Source organism: Monodelphis domestica, chromosome 1, assembly GCF_027887165.1.
Source record: "Monodelphis domestica isolate mMonDom1 chromosome 1, mMonDom1.pri, whole genome shotgun sequence".
In the NCBI taxonomy this organism is placed as follows: domain Eukaryota; kingdom Metazoa; phylum Chordata; class Mammalia; order Didelphimorphia; family Didelphidae; genus Monodelphis; species Monodelphis domestica.
In genome coordinates this window covers 184,032,356-184,051,996 of record NC_077227.1, presented here as the reverse complement: position 1 = coordinate 184,051,996, position 19,641 = coordinate 184,032,356, and the positions used below count along the sequence as shown (strand labels likewise).

General features: G+C 38.4%; 1 protein-coding gene across 1 annotated transcript in view; it reads left to right on the top strand.

Annotated features, from left to right (window-relative positions):
• SHC4 (SHC adaptor protein 4) overlaps positions 1-19,641 on the top strand; it is a 181,640-nt gene that overhangs the window by 39,186 nt on the left and 122,813 nt on the right. The window contains exon 2 of the mRNA XM_001380425.5: positions 5,109-5,179. Within this exon, the coding sequence (XP_001380462.3) occupies positions 5,109-5,179 (71 nt within the window). The remainder of the gene's footprint in view (positions 1-5,108; positions 5,180-19,641) is intronic.

Genomic DNA, 19,641 nt, shown 5'->3' with positions numbered 1-19,641 from the left:
GAACTCTGTCTCTCAGAACTTTCAATCATCACACTAATATATCTAATATTTGTAAAAGACCGAGAATCACCTCCATTTAAAAAATGAGGGAACTGAGGTTTATATAGATTGAATAATAATTTAAAAGTCACAATTTGGTCACTTAAAATCATACATCAGGGGGTAGCTGGGTGGCTCAGTGGATTGAGAGCCAGGCCTAAAGACTGGAGGTCCTGGGTTCAAATTTGACCTCAGATACTTCCTTACTATGTGACCCTGAGCAAGTCACTTAACCCTCATTGCCTAGCTCTTACACAGTATTGATTCCAAGACAGAAGGTATGGATTAAAAAAAGAAAAGGAAAGGAAAAAAAAATCATACACCAGGACTAGAACTTGGATCCCCTGCTTTTGTATCCTCCTGGCCATATGTTCTCATTTTGCTTCTCAAAAATAAAAACTAAAAACAATCAAAAATCCCAATCCCTCTCGTATAGGGGGCCCCAGACCAAGGAATGTTCCGTTCTCGTCCTGTAGGTGAGGTGTTGACCCTCAGTCCGAACGTCGAAGACTAGAAAGCCAAGCTAAGCTTTCCTCGATCTGGGAAGGCTAGAAGGTTAGGTGATCGATTGTTATGTTCTGAACAGAGGTTCATCCGCCCCGCCCCCCCTCCGGCCACACAGGTCCCTCTCAGTTCAGTGTCGGTGATCGCTACTTTCCTTCCCTTTCATTATTTCAGCTTTTCTCCCTTCGTCTCCTTTTGATGCCATCCTAGTCTCTCGAGTCTCCAGAAGCTCATTCTCAGCGCAGGGCAGGACAGTCTGGAGACCTGGGCTGGATTCCCAGCTTCGGTACTTGCTCCTTATATACATTTGGGCAAATCATCGAGTTTTTCTGGGTTTCCATTTTAAAATCTGTGAGCCCAGGGTGATCTCCTACGTCCTGGGTGGTTTTAAGAAAAATGGGACGTAAGTAAAACGAGGGGGCAGGGCAACGAAGGGGCACAGTGAGGGAGAGAGTGAAGTCTCCTCTTCTGGTCAAATCTGGCATCAGACATTTAGTAGTTCTGTGACTCTTTGGGCAGGTAACGGAACTGTTTGCCTCAGTTTCCTCATCCTCAAAATAAGCTGGAGAAGGAAATGGCAAACCACTCCAGTATCTTTACCACGAATCCCCCAAATGGGGCTGACAAGTCGGACACAAATGAAATGGAATCAATAGCAGTTATTTTGGTCTCATAAAAGTCAAGTTTGGAGCTACTTACATCTAGGGATGGTTTTTTATACTCATTATGTAGCATTGGACAGTGGGATCACTCCCAGTTGATTAAAATTACATCAACTGGGTGAACCCAAGCCAGTCATTTATGTTCCTTGAACTTGGGCATAGTCATTTAACTTCTCTGGGTCTCATTTTTCTCTTTTGGTAAATGGCAGATAGGGGAACAGTTGGGTGGCTCAGTGAATTGAAAACCAGATGGGAGGTCCTGGGCTCAGATCTGGCCTCAGAGTCTTCCCAGCTGTGTGACCCTGGACAAGTCACTTAACCCCCATTGCCTAGCCCTTACCACTCTTCTGCCTTGGAGCCAATATTGACTCCAAGACAGAAGGTAAGGGCTTAAAAAAATAGAAATATAAGAATTACTCTTAGCAATACAATGATCCAAGATAATACAGCAGGACTTAAGGATTTATGATGATAAAACTCCAAATTATCCAAAGACAGAACTATTGGGCTCTGAATACAATATTTTATTAAGTTTTTCATTTAACCTCAGTTGCCTAGCCCTTCCCTCTCTTTTGCCTTGGAACCAATACATAGTATTAATTCAAAGATGGAAGGCAAGAGTTTAATAAAAAGAAATAAATGGAGGATGAACATATTGATCATCTACCCCATCATTCCACAAGCATTTATTAAACATCCACTATCAACCAACTACTGGGGGCACAAGAACAAGTGAAATAGTTCCTTCCCTTAAATTGCTAATATTTTATAAGGGAAAATAATAATATACATGCAAGTACAAACATATCCACAATAAAAACGAAATAATTTTGGGAGTGTGGTGGGACCTAGTGCACTCACAGCAGAAGGGATCAGGAGAGGTTTGAGTTGAGCCTTGAAAGACTCTAGAGATTCTAAGAGTTGAAGGTGAGGGAGGAGGGAGCGCCCTTCTGGCAAGGCAGACAACCTATACAAAGGCAGGGAGAGAGGAAATGAAATGTCTGGGTGGAACAAGACATTGGCTGGAAGGTAGACTCTATGAAGAGGAGTAAGGAATGTGTAATGAACCTAGAAACAGGTTCAGGAGATGAGGCTGGAGAAAGATGGGAAAGGGCTTTCAATACCAGCCTGAGTAGTTTTTCCTAGAGGCAGTTGGGAGCCACAGGAGTTTTTAAAGTGGGAGATGGTGGTGATGGAGGGACAGGGTCAGACCTGAGCTGTAGAAATATTCTGGTAGCTGTGTGTGTGGTGGATTGGGGAACAGAGAATTTCTGAGGCAGCCACACTGATAAGGAAGAGACGATGAAGACTTGACTTCACTCTGGCTCATGCCTCTATTAATAAACCAAATCCTTCCTTCCCCAGGCCTCAAAAACCTTGAGCTTCAGCCCATATCAGTTTATGCAACAAAGAAGTAGACCAATGTCATTTCTAGACGCCACTCTCTTTCTTTCTCACAGATCTCACCATTCTCCAGAGAAAAGCCTTTTACTAAAACAGGCTTTTGTGAGTCAGTGATAAGATCAACTCCATTCTGGGCTTAATGGTAATTTGTTGCAAAATTCTGGCATGATTTCCTACTCCATCCCCCACTTTCTTGCTTGAATAGCCTCTCCTCCCCAAGGTAGAACCGGAACTCACTCACTCTTGGAATGATCTTGGGCTCTGACTCATGTTTCTTCTGAATCTCTCATTGTATCCATGTGAACTGGGTGGGAAACACATCCCCAAGCCCACAACTGCCAGGGCAATCTTGGTGGGTCCTGAGGAGAGAAATGTTGGCGGGAGGAATGTGGCAAGTGCTTTGCTAGTGGGCAGAATTGGCAGCCATCCACCTAAAGGTGATTGAGAGGCTTAAGCAAAGGAAGGCATTTCTCTATCACCACCCTCAGCAAATTCTTCCTTGATTTATTAATTTCTTTGGGCTAATCTTTACACTCTAAAAGGCAAATGGCCCTGGAAGGGAGTAAGTTTCACCTGAATATTAGAGACCTCATTCATGAGCTTTTCTCCCCTGATTTAGATTATAAGTGGCTTTGAATGCCAGGCTAAGTAGTTTGAACTTTATTCAACAGGCAATAGAAAACCAAAGAAGATATTGGGGGGGGGGGGGAAGGTCCAAGTGATCAGTTTGAAAGATCTGTGGATTCTTGAGAGAAAGGATGCTCAGAGTGTGGTGCCTAAGGAAGCTGCAGAAAGCATAAAAACAGACTTCCTAGTTTTGCCCAGGACCAGCCATGTGAGTGGGAGCAGAGGTAGGCTGGTCCATGGTTAATAAATTGGCTCTTCCATTGTTCCCACCATATACCCATGGCATGCTTTAAGTTTAACCTGCATAATTAACTTGTTCTCCATCACTTACTTAAATCTAGACAACCTACAAAATCATTCAAGCCCTGATTTGTCGTGTTTGTTGATTTCTGAGGTGTAAATATTCACACTGAAAATTTAACAACCAGCTCTCCTACCTGGTTTTAGGCACACCGTTAGATGTGATTGTCCTGTGGGATCCACTTTCCTTGAGAATCCTCTAGTTGAATTTTTAAGATTTTGCCTACATAAAAAGCTTTCTCCTCCCATGCCATCCCTAACCCAATTCCTTCCCATCTTCACTGTAGTGCTTGGATAGTCTTTGGATTTAGTTAGCAAAAATGAAGCAGCTGAGTAAAATGAAGTCCTGGCAAGTTACTTTTTCTCTTTGGCCTTCTGTTCCATCCTTGGTAAGGTGATGAATATAGATGGGGTGACCTCTAAAATCTCTCCCAGCTTCAGCTTTTGACAATTCTGCAGTTCAAAGTGATGTGTGAGGAGAGGTAGGGTGCTGCCTGGCGTAGATGGGAAGAACATAGATTTGGAACTGCTTTAGAAGCCATCAAGACTAACCACTTTATTTTACAGATGAGGAAACTGGGGTGGGGTGAGGAAGTGACTTGAACTCAGGTCTTCCTGACTCCCAATCAAATGTTTTTATCTACTATGCCACCTAATTAATTGCCCTAATTAAAATGAGGGGTGGGACAGAGTACTTACTTGTGTCTCAGGTCCCTTTCAGCTCCAAATCTATTATCCTATTATTCCTAGGACATCCCTGTGGAGGACAGGACAAAATACCCTGATTTTTCCCCTCTCTGGCACCCTATTCGTTTCACTATAAATATTTTAAAAAGACCAACCATGTTCAAGACATTGAAAAGAATGATTAAAAAAAGGAGGTAGGCATAGCTTTGGTCACTGTACTTTGCTAAATCTTTGACTTAACCTTCCCAACGTTTGGATTTGAGGAGTTGGTCACCTGGGTTCTAATTCTATAGGAAGATAATGGTCTCCACCTCCAATCCTCAGTGGTTAATTGGAGGGAGGACCCAATTTTTTTAAAGTGAAAAATTTTTATTTAATTAATTAATTTAGAATATTTTTTCCATGGTTACATGATTCATGGAGAAGCCAATTTTTGACAGCACCAGATATTCATCCACAGCACTAGCAGGACTCCTAGAAGTCATTAGGTTACCTCAAAAGGAAAGCCCAAGGAAGGCTATTATTTCTAAGAAACTTCCAGATCATTTTCAAGGTAGGCCATTGGGTGCTTTACAAAACAAACAAAGAACAAAAACTTGGATAAATGCTGTCCCCCATTTAGTGGGGAGACTGATGAATTTCTGTATATAATACTCATATATCCATCCCCCTTGAGGGCAGGATGTCCAGGGAAAATTTGCAAATGTGCAATCCCAGAGAAAGCAATCAGGGCTTGATATGATGATCTGATCTGATGAAGATGATTTCTAATATCTTCAATGTGGGAGTGCTAAGATGAAAGCTGTACTCTTTGTGTCATGATCTACATTTTCTATGGGTTTGGCTTTTTTTCCTACATGTGCTTTTTTTCCCCCCTTACTCCAGTACATAGGCTGTGTTGAAGTGCTGCAGTCGATGAGGTCCTTGGATTTTGGCATGAGAACCCAAGTTACAAGGTAAGACCATGGCATGGCAATGAACTTGAAAGCCATAGTTTAAACTCAAAATTGTTTCTTGCTGTGTATCTTGAGAAAGAATAAGTTATTCCCTCCCATCCCCAGTTCCTTTGTGGTTTTTTGGGGATAGTGTGTGAAGATGTCCTGGTATACTACAGAAAACAACTGGCCTCAGAGTCAGAAAGACCCAAGAAGTTCCTCCTCAGAAATTCTTTTTACCACTGAGATAGTTAGATTCAAAGTTGGAATGGATGTAAAAGTTCATGTAGTCTAATCTGCCATATGGAAACTCAGGCCTTTGATTTGTCCAAGAGCACACAAGTTTTTTTTTTTTTAATATTCATTTAAGAGAGAATTTTGTTTTTTTAATATATTTTTTCATACGATATTTACAATTTTGTTAAATATTTCCCAATTACATATACATTTTTAACAATCACTTTTAAAAAATCTGAATTCCAAATTCTTGTCTTCCTTCTTCCTTGAAATTTTTTATTATACATGTAAGACCATGCAAAACATATTTCTACATTAGCCATGTTGCATAAGAAAACAAAAACAAAACGACGGAACAGAGAATTTTTTATTTTGAAAATTTTATTTAATTAGTCAATTTAGAACATTATTACTTGGTTACAAGAATCATATTCTTTCCCTCCCTCCTCCCCCTTCCTGAATCCTACATGCAATTCTATTGGGTAAAGAGAATTTTTAAAAGTATGTTTCAGACTACCTTTGGAGTTTATCATTTCTCTCTCCAGAAGTGGACATCTGGTTTTTTTTTTTGTTTGTTTTGTTTTATCATGGGTCTTTTGGAATTGTCTTGTATTATTGTCTTAATCAGAGTAAGTTTTTCACAGTTGATTATACTTACAATATTGCTATTACTTGGGATAGTGTTCTCCTGGTTCTTCTCACTTCTCTTGTATCAGTTCATATAAGTCTTCCCAGGTTTTTCTGCAGCCACTTTGCTTGCCATTTCTTATAGGACAATGGTATTCCTTAACAATCACACATCACAACTTGTTTAGCCATTCCTCCACTGATGGGTTTCTCCTCAATTTCCAATTCTTTGCCACCACAAAATGCTGCCATAAATATTTTTATACAGATGGGTCCTTTTCCCTTTTCTTTGATCTCTTTGGGATACGGACAGACCTACTATGTAGGATAACCGAATCAAAGGGTAATACACAGTTTTATAACTCTTTGGGTAATAATTCCAAATTGTTCTACAGAATGCTTAGAATAGTTCACAATTCTGCCAACGGTGCATTGGTGTACTTATTTTTCCATATCCCTTTTAATAATTATAACTTCCTCTTGCTATCTTCTTCATCAATCCATGTCATCTGAGGTGGTATCTCAAAATTGCTTAAATTTGTATTTTGCTAATAAGTTGTGATTGAGAGCATTTTTTATATGACTTGATGACTTTAATTTCTTTTTTCTGAAAACTGTCTATTTATATCCTTTGACCATTTATTAACTTGGGAATGGCTCTTATTTTTATGTTTGGCTTAGTTCTTTATATATCTGAGAAATGAAGCTTTGATCAGAGAAACTTGCTGCAAAAATCCCCTACCCCCACCCCAGTTTCCTGTTTTCTTTCTAATTTTGGCTGCATTGGTATTGTTTGTGAAAAGCTTTTTAATTTCATGCAATAAAAATGATCTATCCTACTTCATATAATCCCCTCTATCTCTTGTTTGGTTGTAAACTTTTCCTATATATATTTTGTTTTGAAAAGTTCAATTCACATATCATTTTTTGCTGGCACATACTTTTTGCATACAGTGAGGCCAACCTATAGAGAGACTAGAAGATTAAAACAGTCACCACTTATTTGGGGTCTCCTTATTGACTAGCTCAGTTAGGTCAGGGATTTTCAAATTCTTTTTTTTAATCCAAAGATTTTATTTTCCCAGTTACATGTAATAATAATTTTCAATACATGTCTTCCAAAATTATAAGATCTGAACTGTCTCCTTCCCTTGCATCCTTTCCTCCAACTTGGAGGTGGTAAACAATCAAATTATTTTAAGTGGAAATCGAATGTTTCATTGGGAAGGGATTTTAAATAGAATTTAAAATCTGATGTCTTTGAAAAATTATTGGATTTTACAAAACTTTCTTTGGGAATGTTGGTTTAAAATCCAATTTCCTTTGTATTTCTCCAGGTATTATTTTTTATCTACTTAAAGACAGGCATGATCACTAACTCCTTGGGAGCAACAACTCTATAATTTCTCATCTTTGTATTCCTGGCACCTAGCACCGTGCATAGCACATAGTGGACTTTTAGTGTGTCTTTGAACTGAATTTTCCCTTTGTAGGATTGCATTTGTTTTGAGTTCAATCAAGGACAGACCCAGAAAGCAAATGGTACAAGTGCTGCCACCTTTAGACAGAAAGTTTAACAAATTTGTTTTACAGCTGCCAGAGGATAAGGAACAAGTTAGGATCAGAGAATGTTCAAGTTGCAACAATCCTGCTCCTTCCCATTTTAAAGATGAGGAAACTTGGGCCCAGTAATGTTAAGTGACTTGCCCAGGGTCCCACAGGTTCCAGAAGACATAGTCAGGAATCAAACCCAAGTCTTCTCAGTCTAAATCCAGGAGTCTTTCCACTGCTCTTTGCTATGGAAATTGTCTTATGATCAATACAAACTCCAAAGAGAATATTGATAACCAAATAAGGATAGAGATTTGGACTCGTGATTTCTCTGGCAGAGGGAAGATCTGATGAACGATTTCCTCTCTTAAAGTGTCAGCACCTTTTCTGCGACTTATTGTCCAAGAACATTCTAGAGCATTTCAAGAGTGACTTGCCCAGGGTCACATAATCACTCTTTGTCAGAGATGGGACTTGAACTCAGTACATCTTGGCTCAGAGGTCCATTAAATCGTGCTTCCTCTCCTATCCATGTACTAACTCATCGCTATTTCAGCATTCCTGCCCTCCATATGAATTGTTGGCCAAAGACATCGGAGAAGCAATATTTAACCCTTGGAAGCAACCTTGGATTTGGAGTCTGAGAACCTGAGTCCATTTCTTGGCATTGCCTTGTTCCCCATCTACTTCTCTGTAGGGGGATAGAATTATTCTCTACCCCACTGAGTAGACTCGTTTTCCCCTATCTGAGCCAGTTACAATGAGAGTAAAGTTTAAGCATTGCCCATCACCACCCTTATCCTCCCCTCTCTGTATTGATTTTTTCTTACCTCTTAATGCTATATAATTTACCCCATTCTAGGTCTCCCTTCCCTTTTCTCTCAATGCAAACCTCTCTTTCAGCCCTTGATTGATTTTTGCATGTCATTCACATGCATACATATCATATCATACATTTACATATACATTAATCATCATGTATCATCATATACATCATATCATCATAATCTGCTTACTTCTCCATCCTCTTTCTGAGCAACTTCCTTCTATCTTCTCTACTACTAAGAGTAATTTTTGAGAATTACAGAAATTATCTTTCCATGTACACATATAAAAATGTTAACCTTAATAAGTCCTTTAAATTTTCTCTTTTTTATTTACCTTTTTTGGGCTTCTCTTGGGTCTTGTATTTGGACTTCAATTTTTTTGTTTAGGTCTGGATTATTCCTAAGGAGTGCTTGGAAATCTTCTATCTTATTGAATGACCCTTTTTCCCTCCTGAAAGTAGCACTGCTACTGACTGTCTGAGTTTTCTCAGATAGAAATACTTAATTTCTCTAGACCTCAGTTTCCTTATCCATAAAATGAGGCAAAAATCCTTCAAATACCAGATCTAGAGAGTCATGTTCAATTCTAGGTGCCACATTTAAGAAAGGATAATGATAATCTGGAGAGAAATTTGGAGGAGGACAATCAGAATAATGGAAAACCTTGAGATCCTCAATGAGGAATGAGAATTAGCAGAGGTTACTGAGACTATTTAGCCCTAGGAAGCGAAGACTTTGGGGAGTTGGGGTGGAAGAACCAGACAGGATAGTATATTCTGGAATTTGAAAGAATATATTCTGGAGGAGAGGCTAGACTTGTTTTGCTTGACCCCTGTGGGCAGAATTAGGGATTATGGATGAAAGTTGCAAATTGGCAAATTTCCACCTGACTAAAAGAAAAAAAGATCCTATGTTTGGAGGGTAAAGTAGATCTAATGGAAATTAGAATGAACAGAATGCTTCAAGAGAGAGCAGGATCAAGTTCTTCAAACATTGACTTGTCATGGAATGGGATGACCACCTGTCAGGAATGTTGTTAAGGGGAGTTTTTTTTTATATATATGGGTGGGACTAGGTGGCCTCTGAAATTCCTTCTGATTCAGATTCTTTCTTTCTGTGAGTGCTGTTCATCCTTCATTTTTCTAAGAGGACCAGTTGCATTCTGCGAGTGAACCTTTAAGGTCTCTCCACCTCTAAGTTTTAGGATTCTGCGTTCTGTTTCACTTAAATGCCTTACATATATTATTAAAACCTCTCTGTTTATTCACCTTTTCACATTTAAAGGCTGTCATTTTTAAATATATGAAGTTTCCCTGATAAAACTTTTTGAAAACTCTTGAGATGCAACACAGGGCTATTAAAATCGTGCTTGTGGCTTCGGTCCCTGCATGCATTCTTTAAATTTCCAAGAGGAAAGCTTTGTTTCAAAGCAACAAACAATAATCTTGGACAGCTCTTTTAGAAATGTTTGCCATTGCCTAGGTGAACCAGGTAGGAGTATGGATGAGTTCATGGAGTCCATTGCCACTATTGAAAAGCAAATGGAAACAGATGTTTCCCAGGGGCTGGATCACTGGCACATTCTGCATAGAAAGGCAGCATATTATTATTGTGGACAGTAGGGAGAAAATGAAATGAATTTTCTATAGCGGAAGGAAAAGAGATGATCAGGGAAAACAGGGCTTTGATCCTGAGAAGAGATGGAATCTTACTATCTTCATATAGTATCTTTCCTTGAAGAAAAAAATTCCAAGCAGCATGGCATGGTTAAAAGAAGTCTTGGTTCAGGCCTCACCCTGGTCAATTAAAGGCACTCAGGAAATAGGATAAAAAGGAGTTTATTGGTTCCCCAGGGCATCTAGCAGTTGGAGTAGGGCCAGCTGCCAAATCCAAGCTCCAGGTTGCTTTTATAGACAGCTGTAGAATAATTTACACAAAAGGGTAGACGTTTTAATTAGGATGTTGAATATGTGTCATCTCAGTCCTTTCCATTATAGCATTAAGGGCAGTAGGTGACACAGAGAATATAGTGTTTAGATCTGGAGTCAGGAAGATCTGAGTTTAAATCTAGCCTTATACACTTCCTAGCTGTGTGACCCTGGGCAAGTCATTTAACCTTCTTTGCCTCCATTTCCTCATCTATAATATGAGCTGGAGAAGGAAATGGCAAAGCACTCCAGTGTCTTGGCCAAGAAAACCCCAAAAGAGTCAGATATGACTTAACAGTAACAATTACTCTATCACTGGGAGATAAGAATAGTTCTCAGGTGATGAGAGTAGTCCTGAAGCGATAGGATTAGCCTAAAATGTCCTTGCTCTCTCCTGCAGTCTGGCTGAGCATAGCACCCAAAGGTTGATCAAGGTTAAATCAAATATGGGGGACACTGAGACTGTATTTTGCTCAGTGGCCTGGCTTTGCACAATCCTCACTTTGATGCTCAATAATCAAATTCATGGAGTCACACCATAATTGGAGCTGTATTGCCCCTTTATTCTCAACTGCATCCTAATTTCTGCTGCTCATCGTGCCAAGTCAATTTGAGTAAGCATTAATCTAGGGGAGTTAAACTTGCAAAAGAACACAAGTGTATTGTGGACATGGATATTGCAAAAGTCATGATACCCTGTTTCTCTCTATGTCATAACAGTTGAACTTAGTTAAGTAGAGTTATAATGTCAAGTCTCTCATAAACTGTTAATCCACCCAAATTTTCACTTAATCAGCACATTTCATCTTGAGTCCTAGGTGTCCCATGTAATCATCTAGTTCCTGGAAACATCTGCCCTTGAATTTTCTGGAATAGGCCTTGTTTGCAGGCCAGTTTTGAAGGGAGATTTTCAACACAGATCTGCTTCAATGGTTTTAAGTCACTTGCAGAGATTCCTAGGTAATTCTGATAAAAATCTGCCAATAACAAGACTCAATACGAGTTAGTACCACTTTCTAATGTGATTTTCCAGCAACTAGTTCATGTAGTGACTACTAAGTCTATTGTAATGATCTAACCCTACTGACAACAGAGCTGTAAGAAGAACAACAAATTAGGAATCCATAATTCACTTGAAATTTCAGAAATTTTGTTTTTTTACATCCCATTTACTCTTTTTATCTTTACCCAAACTCTGTGCCCGATATGGAATATATCATCTACAGGCTGAAAGAAGAAGGCTTGTCTTGGAAAATGAACTATTCTGTCCCTTGATATTATTAGACAGGGACTTTAAACTAGGAAAAAAAGGACATGATTTTAAATTCTTTATAATTATTAATGCAATTTTATATGTAAAAACTTTAATCCAATTTGGGGAGTTTATTCCTAAAACATACTCAAACCTAATATTTCCCATTAGACATATTTGGAAACCTATTGAATAAATTTAACCTGGTTCTTAGATTTTTCTCTTTAAAAAATGTGAACATTTTTATATTTTATTTTTCCCTAATTCATGTAAAAATAATTTTTAACATTGATTTTGAGTTCTAAATTCTTTTCCTACCCCCTCCTGGAGAAGGCCAGCAATTTGATATAGATTATACATGTGAAGTCATACAAAACATATTTCTATATTAGCCAGGTTGTGAAAGAAAACATAGACCAAATTAAGAAAAAGCAAGAAAAATAAAGGAAAAAAGTATGCCTTACTATGTATTCAGATCCCAATAGTTCTTTCTTTGGATAATTTGGAGTTTTGACATCATAAATCCTTAAGTCCTGCAGTATTTTATTGGATCATTGTATTGCTGAGAATAATTCTTATATTTCTAATAGACTAATCTTGCTGCTTTCTCAATGTCTACTTCTAGTAGATGTAAACATTTTTAAATTAAATTTTAAACATTTAAATTAAAATTTTAAAAAGCACTTATATTTTTGTCACATCTCCCTTTTATAAGATATGTATTCCTCATATCATCTTGAAGGAATGAGGTCCTTTAAGTACCTAATCTTATATATGAATATACTATTTGCAAGGGGATGGCAAGCCCAAGAACTCATTTACTTAGTTGCTTATATTTCAGAGTTGACCACAAATTAAAATTAAAATAGGGAGATCTTTCATACTTCCTTCTTTTTATAGTGACTCATCTTTATTATAATAACTCATTCTATTATAGTAATTCAGTATTAATCTGCTAATTAATAGATTTAGCATTTAATGACAAACTTCCACTCCTTATCTGCACTGATAATATAAAACTGCTATGAGAGGAAGAATAGGGGCATTATTACTATAATGTCAAGTTTGTTCCTTCAAGGACACAGATTGATCTGACAGAAGCTAAAGGGTTAAAACTCTCCTAGTTATAGTTAATTCCAGGCAAGAATCATGGTGAACAGTCAATCATACAGAAAAGTTCTACATTATTCACAGGGTATCATAGCCAGACTCATAATTAACCAGGTGGGACAATTCCCTGTTCAGAAAGGATGGGAAAACCAATCAAAAGGATCCTGCCTTTGTCTATGTGAGGTTGCCTTCTCAACTTTTCCCAGGGATCGACATTCAGTTGTCAGAGATTGACAACCCAGACCACATCCCCATTGAGCAGCACATGGCATTCCTGTTGGATGATGGACAATTAGCTTCATGACAATTCAGACAATCATATCTGAAATAAAAACTTAGAATAATATCAGATTTGAGTCCTGTGAGATTTTACAAGCAAACTTATAAATTTCCACTTTTTGGCTGGGGAAGATGGCAGAGTAGATCAGAGAAGCTCAAAGTCACCATGAGAATCCTCTCCAAACAATCTTAAAAGAATGCCACAAAATGAATACAGAAATGAAAAAAACAACAAGGAGACAGTGTGAAACAACTTTCAAGAAGAGAAAAGCCTAAAAGGTAGGCAGATAATGTCTCTGGCTGGGTATTGTCCTAGTTTCTCAAATTTCAGTACTAGAATTACAACCAATGAACAACCTACCAGCAAGGCTAACTATGTATAATCCTTTTGGGAGAAAAAAGTGAATATTTGATGAAATAGAGGATTTTCAATCATTCCTCATGAAAAGACAGAGCTAGTTCTGGGGGTTTGAAGGTTTTCAAGCTTCCAAGGTGGTGTGGTTTGGTGATAAGTAGAGTCACTGTTCTCCTGGACTTTGCTCTGGTCTTTGTCTAGGGAGGATCCCTACTCCCCCCTACAACCAGAAGCATTGGGGATCCTCTTGACCCTGGACCTCTGATCAGGTCTTTTGTTCCCCTACAGCCACAAGTACTAGTGATCTTCTGTGCCTTGGAACTGACCCTTGTCACCAACCACACATGCTCTTCTCCACTGTGAAAGCATGACTCAGAACTGTGTATGGATGATGGAGTTGCCAGTCATCTCTAACTGCATCCAGTGCTGGCAAAGAGTCTCCTATCCTTTTCTGACCAGTTTTCTGGGGCTCTTATCATCTCTGGATTGAGTTCCCAAAGCTGCTGCTATTCCCACCTCATGAGCTCCAATCCACCACCTGCCTACCTGAGGATAGAAAAATGTTTCCATGACCTTTGTTGGCTCTGCCACTTCAAAATTCCATTTGAGGCTTAAAAAACATTTTGTTTGGAGAGGAATATTGGAAAATATTCCAGGGAGGCAGAATCTGCAAATTCTATCAGCTTCCTTTTACAGAGAGGAAAACTTGAATCAAGGAGAGATAAAAATAGACTGTGGTAAAGGCATGATTCAAACCCAGGACTTTCCTGTTCTTTAGACCAGTATGCTTTTCAACTCTATAGGTCTGCCTCTGAAAATAAAACATAACTTGATTGCTAAAAGCAAATTGATCAAAAAGAAATTGGGCCCCCAGGAACAAAGCTCATTTATTCTTCCTTTCTTTGAATGTGCTGGACTGATGTTCTCCTATCAAGAGTTAAAAGACTTTCCTAAATGTATAACCGTGGGCAGATCACTTAACCCCAATTGCCTGACCCTTACTGCTCTTCTGTCTTAGAATTGATACTGAGAAAAGGTAAGGGTTAAAAAAAAAAAGACAAAAGAAAGTTTGGAGGTGGAAGATGCGGGAGAGTAAGGAGATGGGTATTACAAGATCTTAGCATACATGCTGGGGGGGGAAGGAGGGCATGAGGTGTGAGAAGACAGGAAATGTAGGGAGGAGCAAGGTTATAAAAGGAATTATAAGCCAGAGGATTTTATTTTATTTATTTATTTTTTTAAACCCTTACCTTTCACCTTGGAATCAATACTGGGTATTGGTTCCAAGGCAGAAAAGTGGTAAGGGCTAGGCAATGGGGGTTAAGTGACTTGCCCAGGGTCACACAGCTGGGAAGTGTCTGAGGCCAGATTTGAACCTAGGACCTCTGGCCTCTAGGCCTGGCTCTCAATCCATTGAGATACCCAGCTGCTCCCAACAGAGGATTTTATAGTTGATCTTTGAGGTGATGGACAGCCACTGGAGTTTATTGAGTAGGCTATTGGAGGATGACATGGTTAGAACCTAGTTTTAGGAACATCACTTATTATTAAGGCATATGATGTGCTAGGCTCTATGCTAGGTTTGGGGGATACAAAGGTAAAGAATAATGATTTCTGCCCTCAAAGAGCTTACATGCTATTGGAAGAGAAAATTAAATACATCATCAGCAAAATGGAATATACATTGACAGACCAGTCACCACATTAAGGTTTTTTTCCCCTGATTATTTTTCTTTATAACAAGAGAAGATTCAATTTAGAGTGGGATGGAGGATGAATATTTTCAGAAATGACTGTGATGTAATAACAGAAGGCATCAATAAAACTCATTTTCTAAAATCATCATTAAAAACAGGAAATAATCCTTCCAAAATGTTCTGCACATTGTTGGCGCAAGGGGACTCCTAATTACCCTCTTATTAATCTGTCCTTTTTCTATCCGTGTTGCTTAAATTTTTAATATACATTCAGTAATCAAAATGGACAAGCTAATGGTTAGGTTGGCCAAACCTTGGAGAAACCAGCCATAAAGTGGAACTTCTGCTGGAGCCGTGGGGACTGCTGGGCACTAGCAGGCTGGCATTAATTGAGTTTGCCTTATTCATGAGATTGCAGGCTCCTACTTCTGTGAAGCAAAATTGGGAGCTGTTAGATAACTGGTGTAGGATTACGCTCTATTAAGACAAAGCATAAGATTGCTCCTTTCTTGCTGAACATAAGGGTCTGTAGATGGTAACCCATTTATCTGCCCCCTTTCAAGAAAGAGGGAGAGCAAGCAAGGGAGCTGTGTTTCCCCACTCTCCTGCCACGGACAGTAAGCAGTCTGTTTTGGTGATTTGGTATGAGGTAAAGCAGCAAAGAAGCAGAGATCATAATTCAGAGGATATTGTAATTGGGCTAATTTCCTGTTTGTAATGTTATTGCTCCTGAGCAGTGATTCTGCAAATTTAATTCTCTATCTTGAAATTTTAATTCTTTGGCTTCAGTAGGACATTAAGGTGCGTTCTTTGGAAATGAATGCATCTGTGTGTGTGTGTGTGTGTGTGTGTGTGTGTGTGTGTGTGTGTGTGTGTGTGTGTACAACCATCACCTGCAAAACATCTCCAAGGTGCTAAAGATTTATTCAAGAGCTTGGAAAATGGCCAGGGATTCACCAAAACTTTTACTTGGAAAAATATTTTGTAATAGTTAAATAGATCATTATAAAAGCAGCATATAATTATAGGAGCATGGGGTAGTGGACAAGTCAGCCCTGGAACCGAGATGAACTCAGTTCAAATCCCGTCTTGGATCCCTCTTGGCAACGTAACCCTGACCAAGTCATTTAATCCCTGGGTTTCTTGGCAGCTCTCTAAAATGATGAGTTGTACAGAAGGTGCTGATCTGATGGAATTTCCTTCCTAGGTAGCTCCCCATACCCATGGAATCACAGTTTCAGTTCCTATCCCTATCCCTAAAGATTAAATATCTGCATTTGAGTTAGCCCCACTGAGAACCTCTGCTCATTTCTAATTTGGTTGATCTGTCTTTAAATTGGAGGATAACTGTGTGTGAGGATGTGGGGCTATTTCCAAAAGTATATCTGATTATATATGTGTGTGTGTGTGTGTGTGTGTGTGTATAACACAAATATATATTTACACTTATATATATACATATATACATCATATATAGGACATATACATATCTGGTCATATATATTTCTATATACATATATTATATATAGGGCATATACATATTTGGTCATATATACATATATTTATATTTATATACACACATATATTATATATAGGGCATATACATATTTGGTCATATATACATATATTTATATTTATATACACACACATATATTATATATAGGGCATATACATATCTGTTCATATATTTTTATTTTTATATATACATTATATATAGGACATACACATATCTAGTCATATATACATATATTTACATTTGTGCACATATATATTACATATATGATATATACATATATGGTCATATATACATATATTTATACACACACATATATACATTGCATATAGGACATATACATATCTGGTCAGCTATACATTGGGGAACAGATGAGTATGTTTATAGACAAATTGGATGAAGGCGTGTATGTAGTACATAGTGTTAAAAGTACCTATAATTTGGATGGGGTAAGGAAAGTAATACAGAGGGATAAACATATAAATATTGATTTTATTTTAACATAGAAGGGAAGAAGGAAAGGGAAAGGGGAAAAGGGGAAATCTAAATTCTTTAACCCACTATGTAAACCCTATCTGACTTACTCTAAACTAAACCCTAAGTTATCTAAAAGCATGTCCAACAGGGGATGGGATCAGTTTCTCACAAAGAGTCCTTGATGAGCCAGAAACAGGAGTCCAGCGAATGTCTTCAGATAGTGATCTATTCCCCAGTCTGGCTGCCCACCAGGGAGACTGGAATTATTCTTTCACCGCAGCTGGAAGATCCTCAAGGTTTGTTGTCTGATGGATGGGCTCAAGATGATTCAAAATGACACCTGTCTCCTCCTCCTCTCAGGTCCAGAGTGTCAGCTGGGAAACTGTCCCTTCAACAGTTTAGAATCCTGACAGCCCTGGAGAATTCTGAGTCTTGCACCCTGTCAGTCATTCCTTGCATAAGTTTTATTCTCCTTGGCTACAATAGGCGGATGCCCATTCTAGCCCATGATTGGTATGAGCCAGTCATTGGTCCATATGAGTGGGTATGTATGTGCCATTATAGTCTTCTCCCATATGTTTGTGTGTATGACCTTGGACAAGTCATCTAGTCTTATTAGAAATAATTAGAAGTAGAAGTAGAAATTGGATTTCCTCATCTACAAGATGAGGGAAGTTGAATCCATTGAAAAACATGATGGGTTTGGAACCAAAGGCTTTTGGTTCCAATTCTTTACTACCTTTGTAATCGCAGACAAACTGCTTGACTTCTCTAAGCTTCAGTTTTATCATCTGTAAAAATGGGAGTGTTGGATGTGTTCTAAAAGGTCTTTTGCAGGTCTAAATTTATGATTCCATATGATCTTAACTACACATATATCTCTAGAGATACATAAATAAAAATATAAGAGTTGGATGGGTAATTTTTATCTTTTATACTGCTTTGTGGCTGCTGCTCTACTCTTTCAATACTTAAGAAGCAGACTTCTTTTCTTAGTCATTTGACCTAAGAAGGAAATCTTGTGGGCAGCTAAGTGGCACAGTGGATAGAGCACCAGGCCTGGAGTTGGGAGGGCCTGGATTCAAATCTAGACTCAGACACTTTCTAGGTGCATGACCCTAGACAATTCACTTAATGACATTTGTCTCACCTTTGTTCTTCTGCCTTAGAGTTGTTATTAAGAAAGAAAGTACGGGGCATCTGGGTGGCTCAGTGGATTGAGAATCAGCCCTAGAGATGGGGAGGGGGGGGGTCCTAGGTTCAAATATGGCCATAGACACTCCTCAGCTGTGTGACCCTGGGCAAGTCACTTAACCTCCATGGCCTAGTCTTTACCTCTTTTCTGCCTTGTAACCGATAAGCAGTATTGATTCTAAGATGGAAGGTAAGGGTTTAAAAAAAAAGGACTTTTTTAAAAAAAGGAAAACTTGTATTTATAGCTGGAAGCTGACTTTATACCTGTTTTGAGAATTCTTCAGCAAGATGTTTGAACATGTCTTTTTAAAAAAGCCTTTGCTACTCACATGGTCATTGTTTTTATGGTCTTCTAATAAAATGCGACGTGTTCTGCTAGGATGCCAAAAAATATGATATGATTATTGTGATATGAAGAACACCACAAAAGGTATTTTATCTTTCTGTCCAGCACATGGCATGGTAATAGAGGAGGGTTTAATAAACATTTATTGAACTTGGAGATATTTTAAAAATATTTCTGTTGTGTTAAATTCTATTCTAATTAGTTTCATTTCATGTAATTAAAAGTAGGTACCATAGAAGGGGAAGGAAGAGCAAGTCATTTAGACTGAAATTGGAATATCCTTGCCCTTTCTTTAATCTTCAACCTCTATCTACTAATTCCTTCCCTACCGCTCTTTTTTAGACCCTTATCTTCTATCTTAGAACCAATACTATATATTGGTTAGGCAATTAAGTGACTTGCCCAGGGTCTCAATCCACTGAGCCATCAAGCTGTCTTCTCTACCACCTTCTCACATGTACTAAAGCTCAATAGATAGCGCTGCCATATTCTCCCAACCTATAACTAATACCTCACGTTTGACCTCCTCTATTCTCCATCCCAGATAACCTCGTCAAACAAACAATTTTAATTCAGTGTTTTTAAAACAAGAAAGTTATTGGGGAGAAATGATAGTGACCCCCTTATGCTTTAAGAAAATTAAACAGACTAGTTCTTCAGTTTATTGGTAAAACAGTGTGTTCCCAGGCCCTTTTTACTGCCCAGACCTAGGAAGGAATGCAATAGTAATGCCTCATTGAATTAAATCAATACTCTGGAAATCTGATGTTTGATTTCCTTTAAAGGGCAGCATGAGATGCTTCTAAGACCCTAATTATACTCTATTCAAAGCTCATGTGAACACTGCAAAGATTTTCTTTCTAGTTGTGATTGTCATATTAGTAGCTAGCTCTGATTCCAAGCAGATATTACTTTCAGTTCAATGTTCTTTTGAACATTGTTTCTGGAAATATGAAAAGCTACAGTTTTGTGGAGCCCTGTGAGGATGCCTGGGAATTTCCCCAGGAGCTGTTCCATCTCCTGTCATTTTTTTTTCCTTTTGAGACTGGGTTTCCCAATCTCACTCAAATTGAAAGTGCCTCTGCCACTT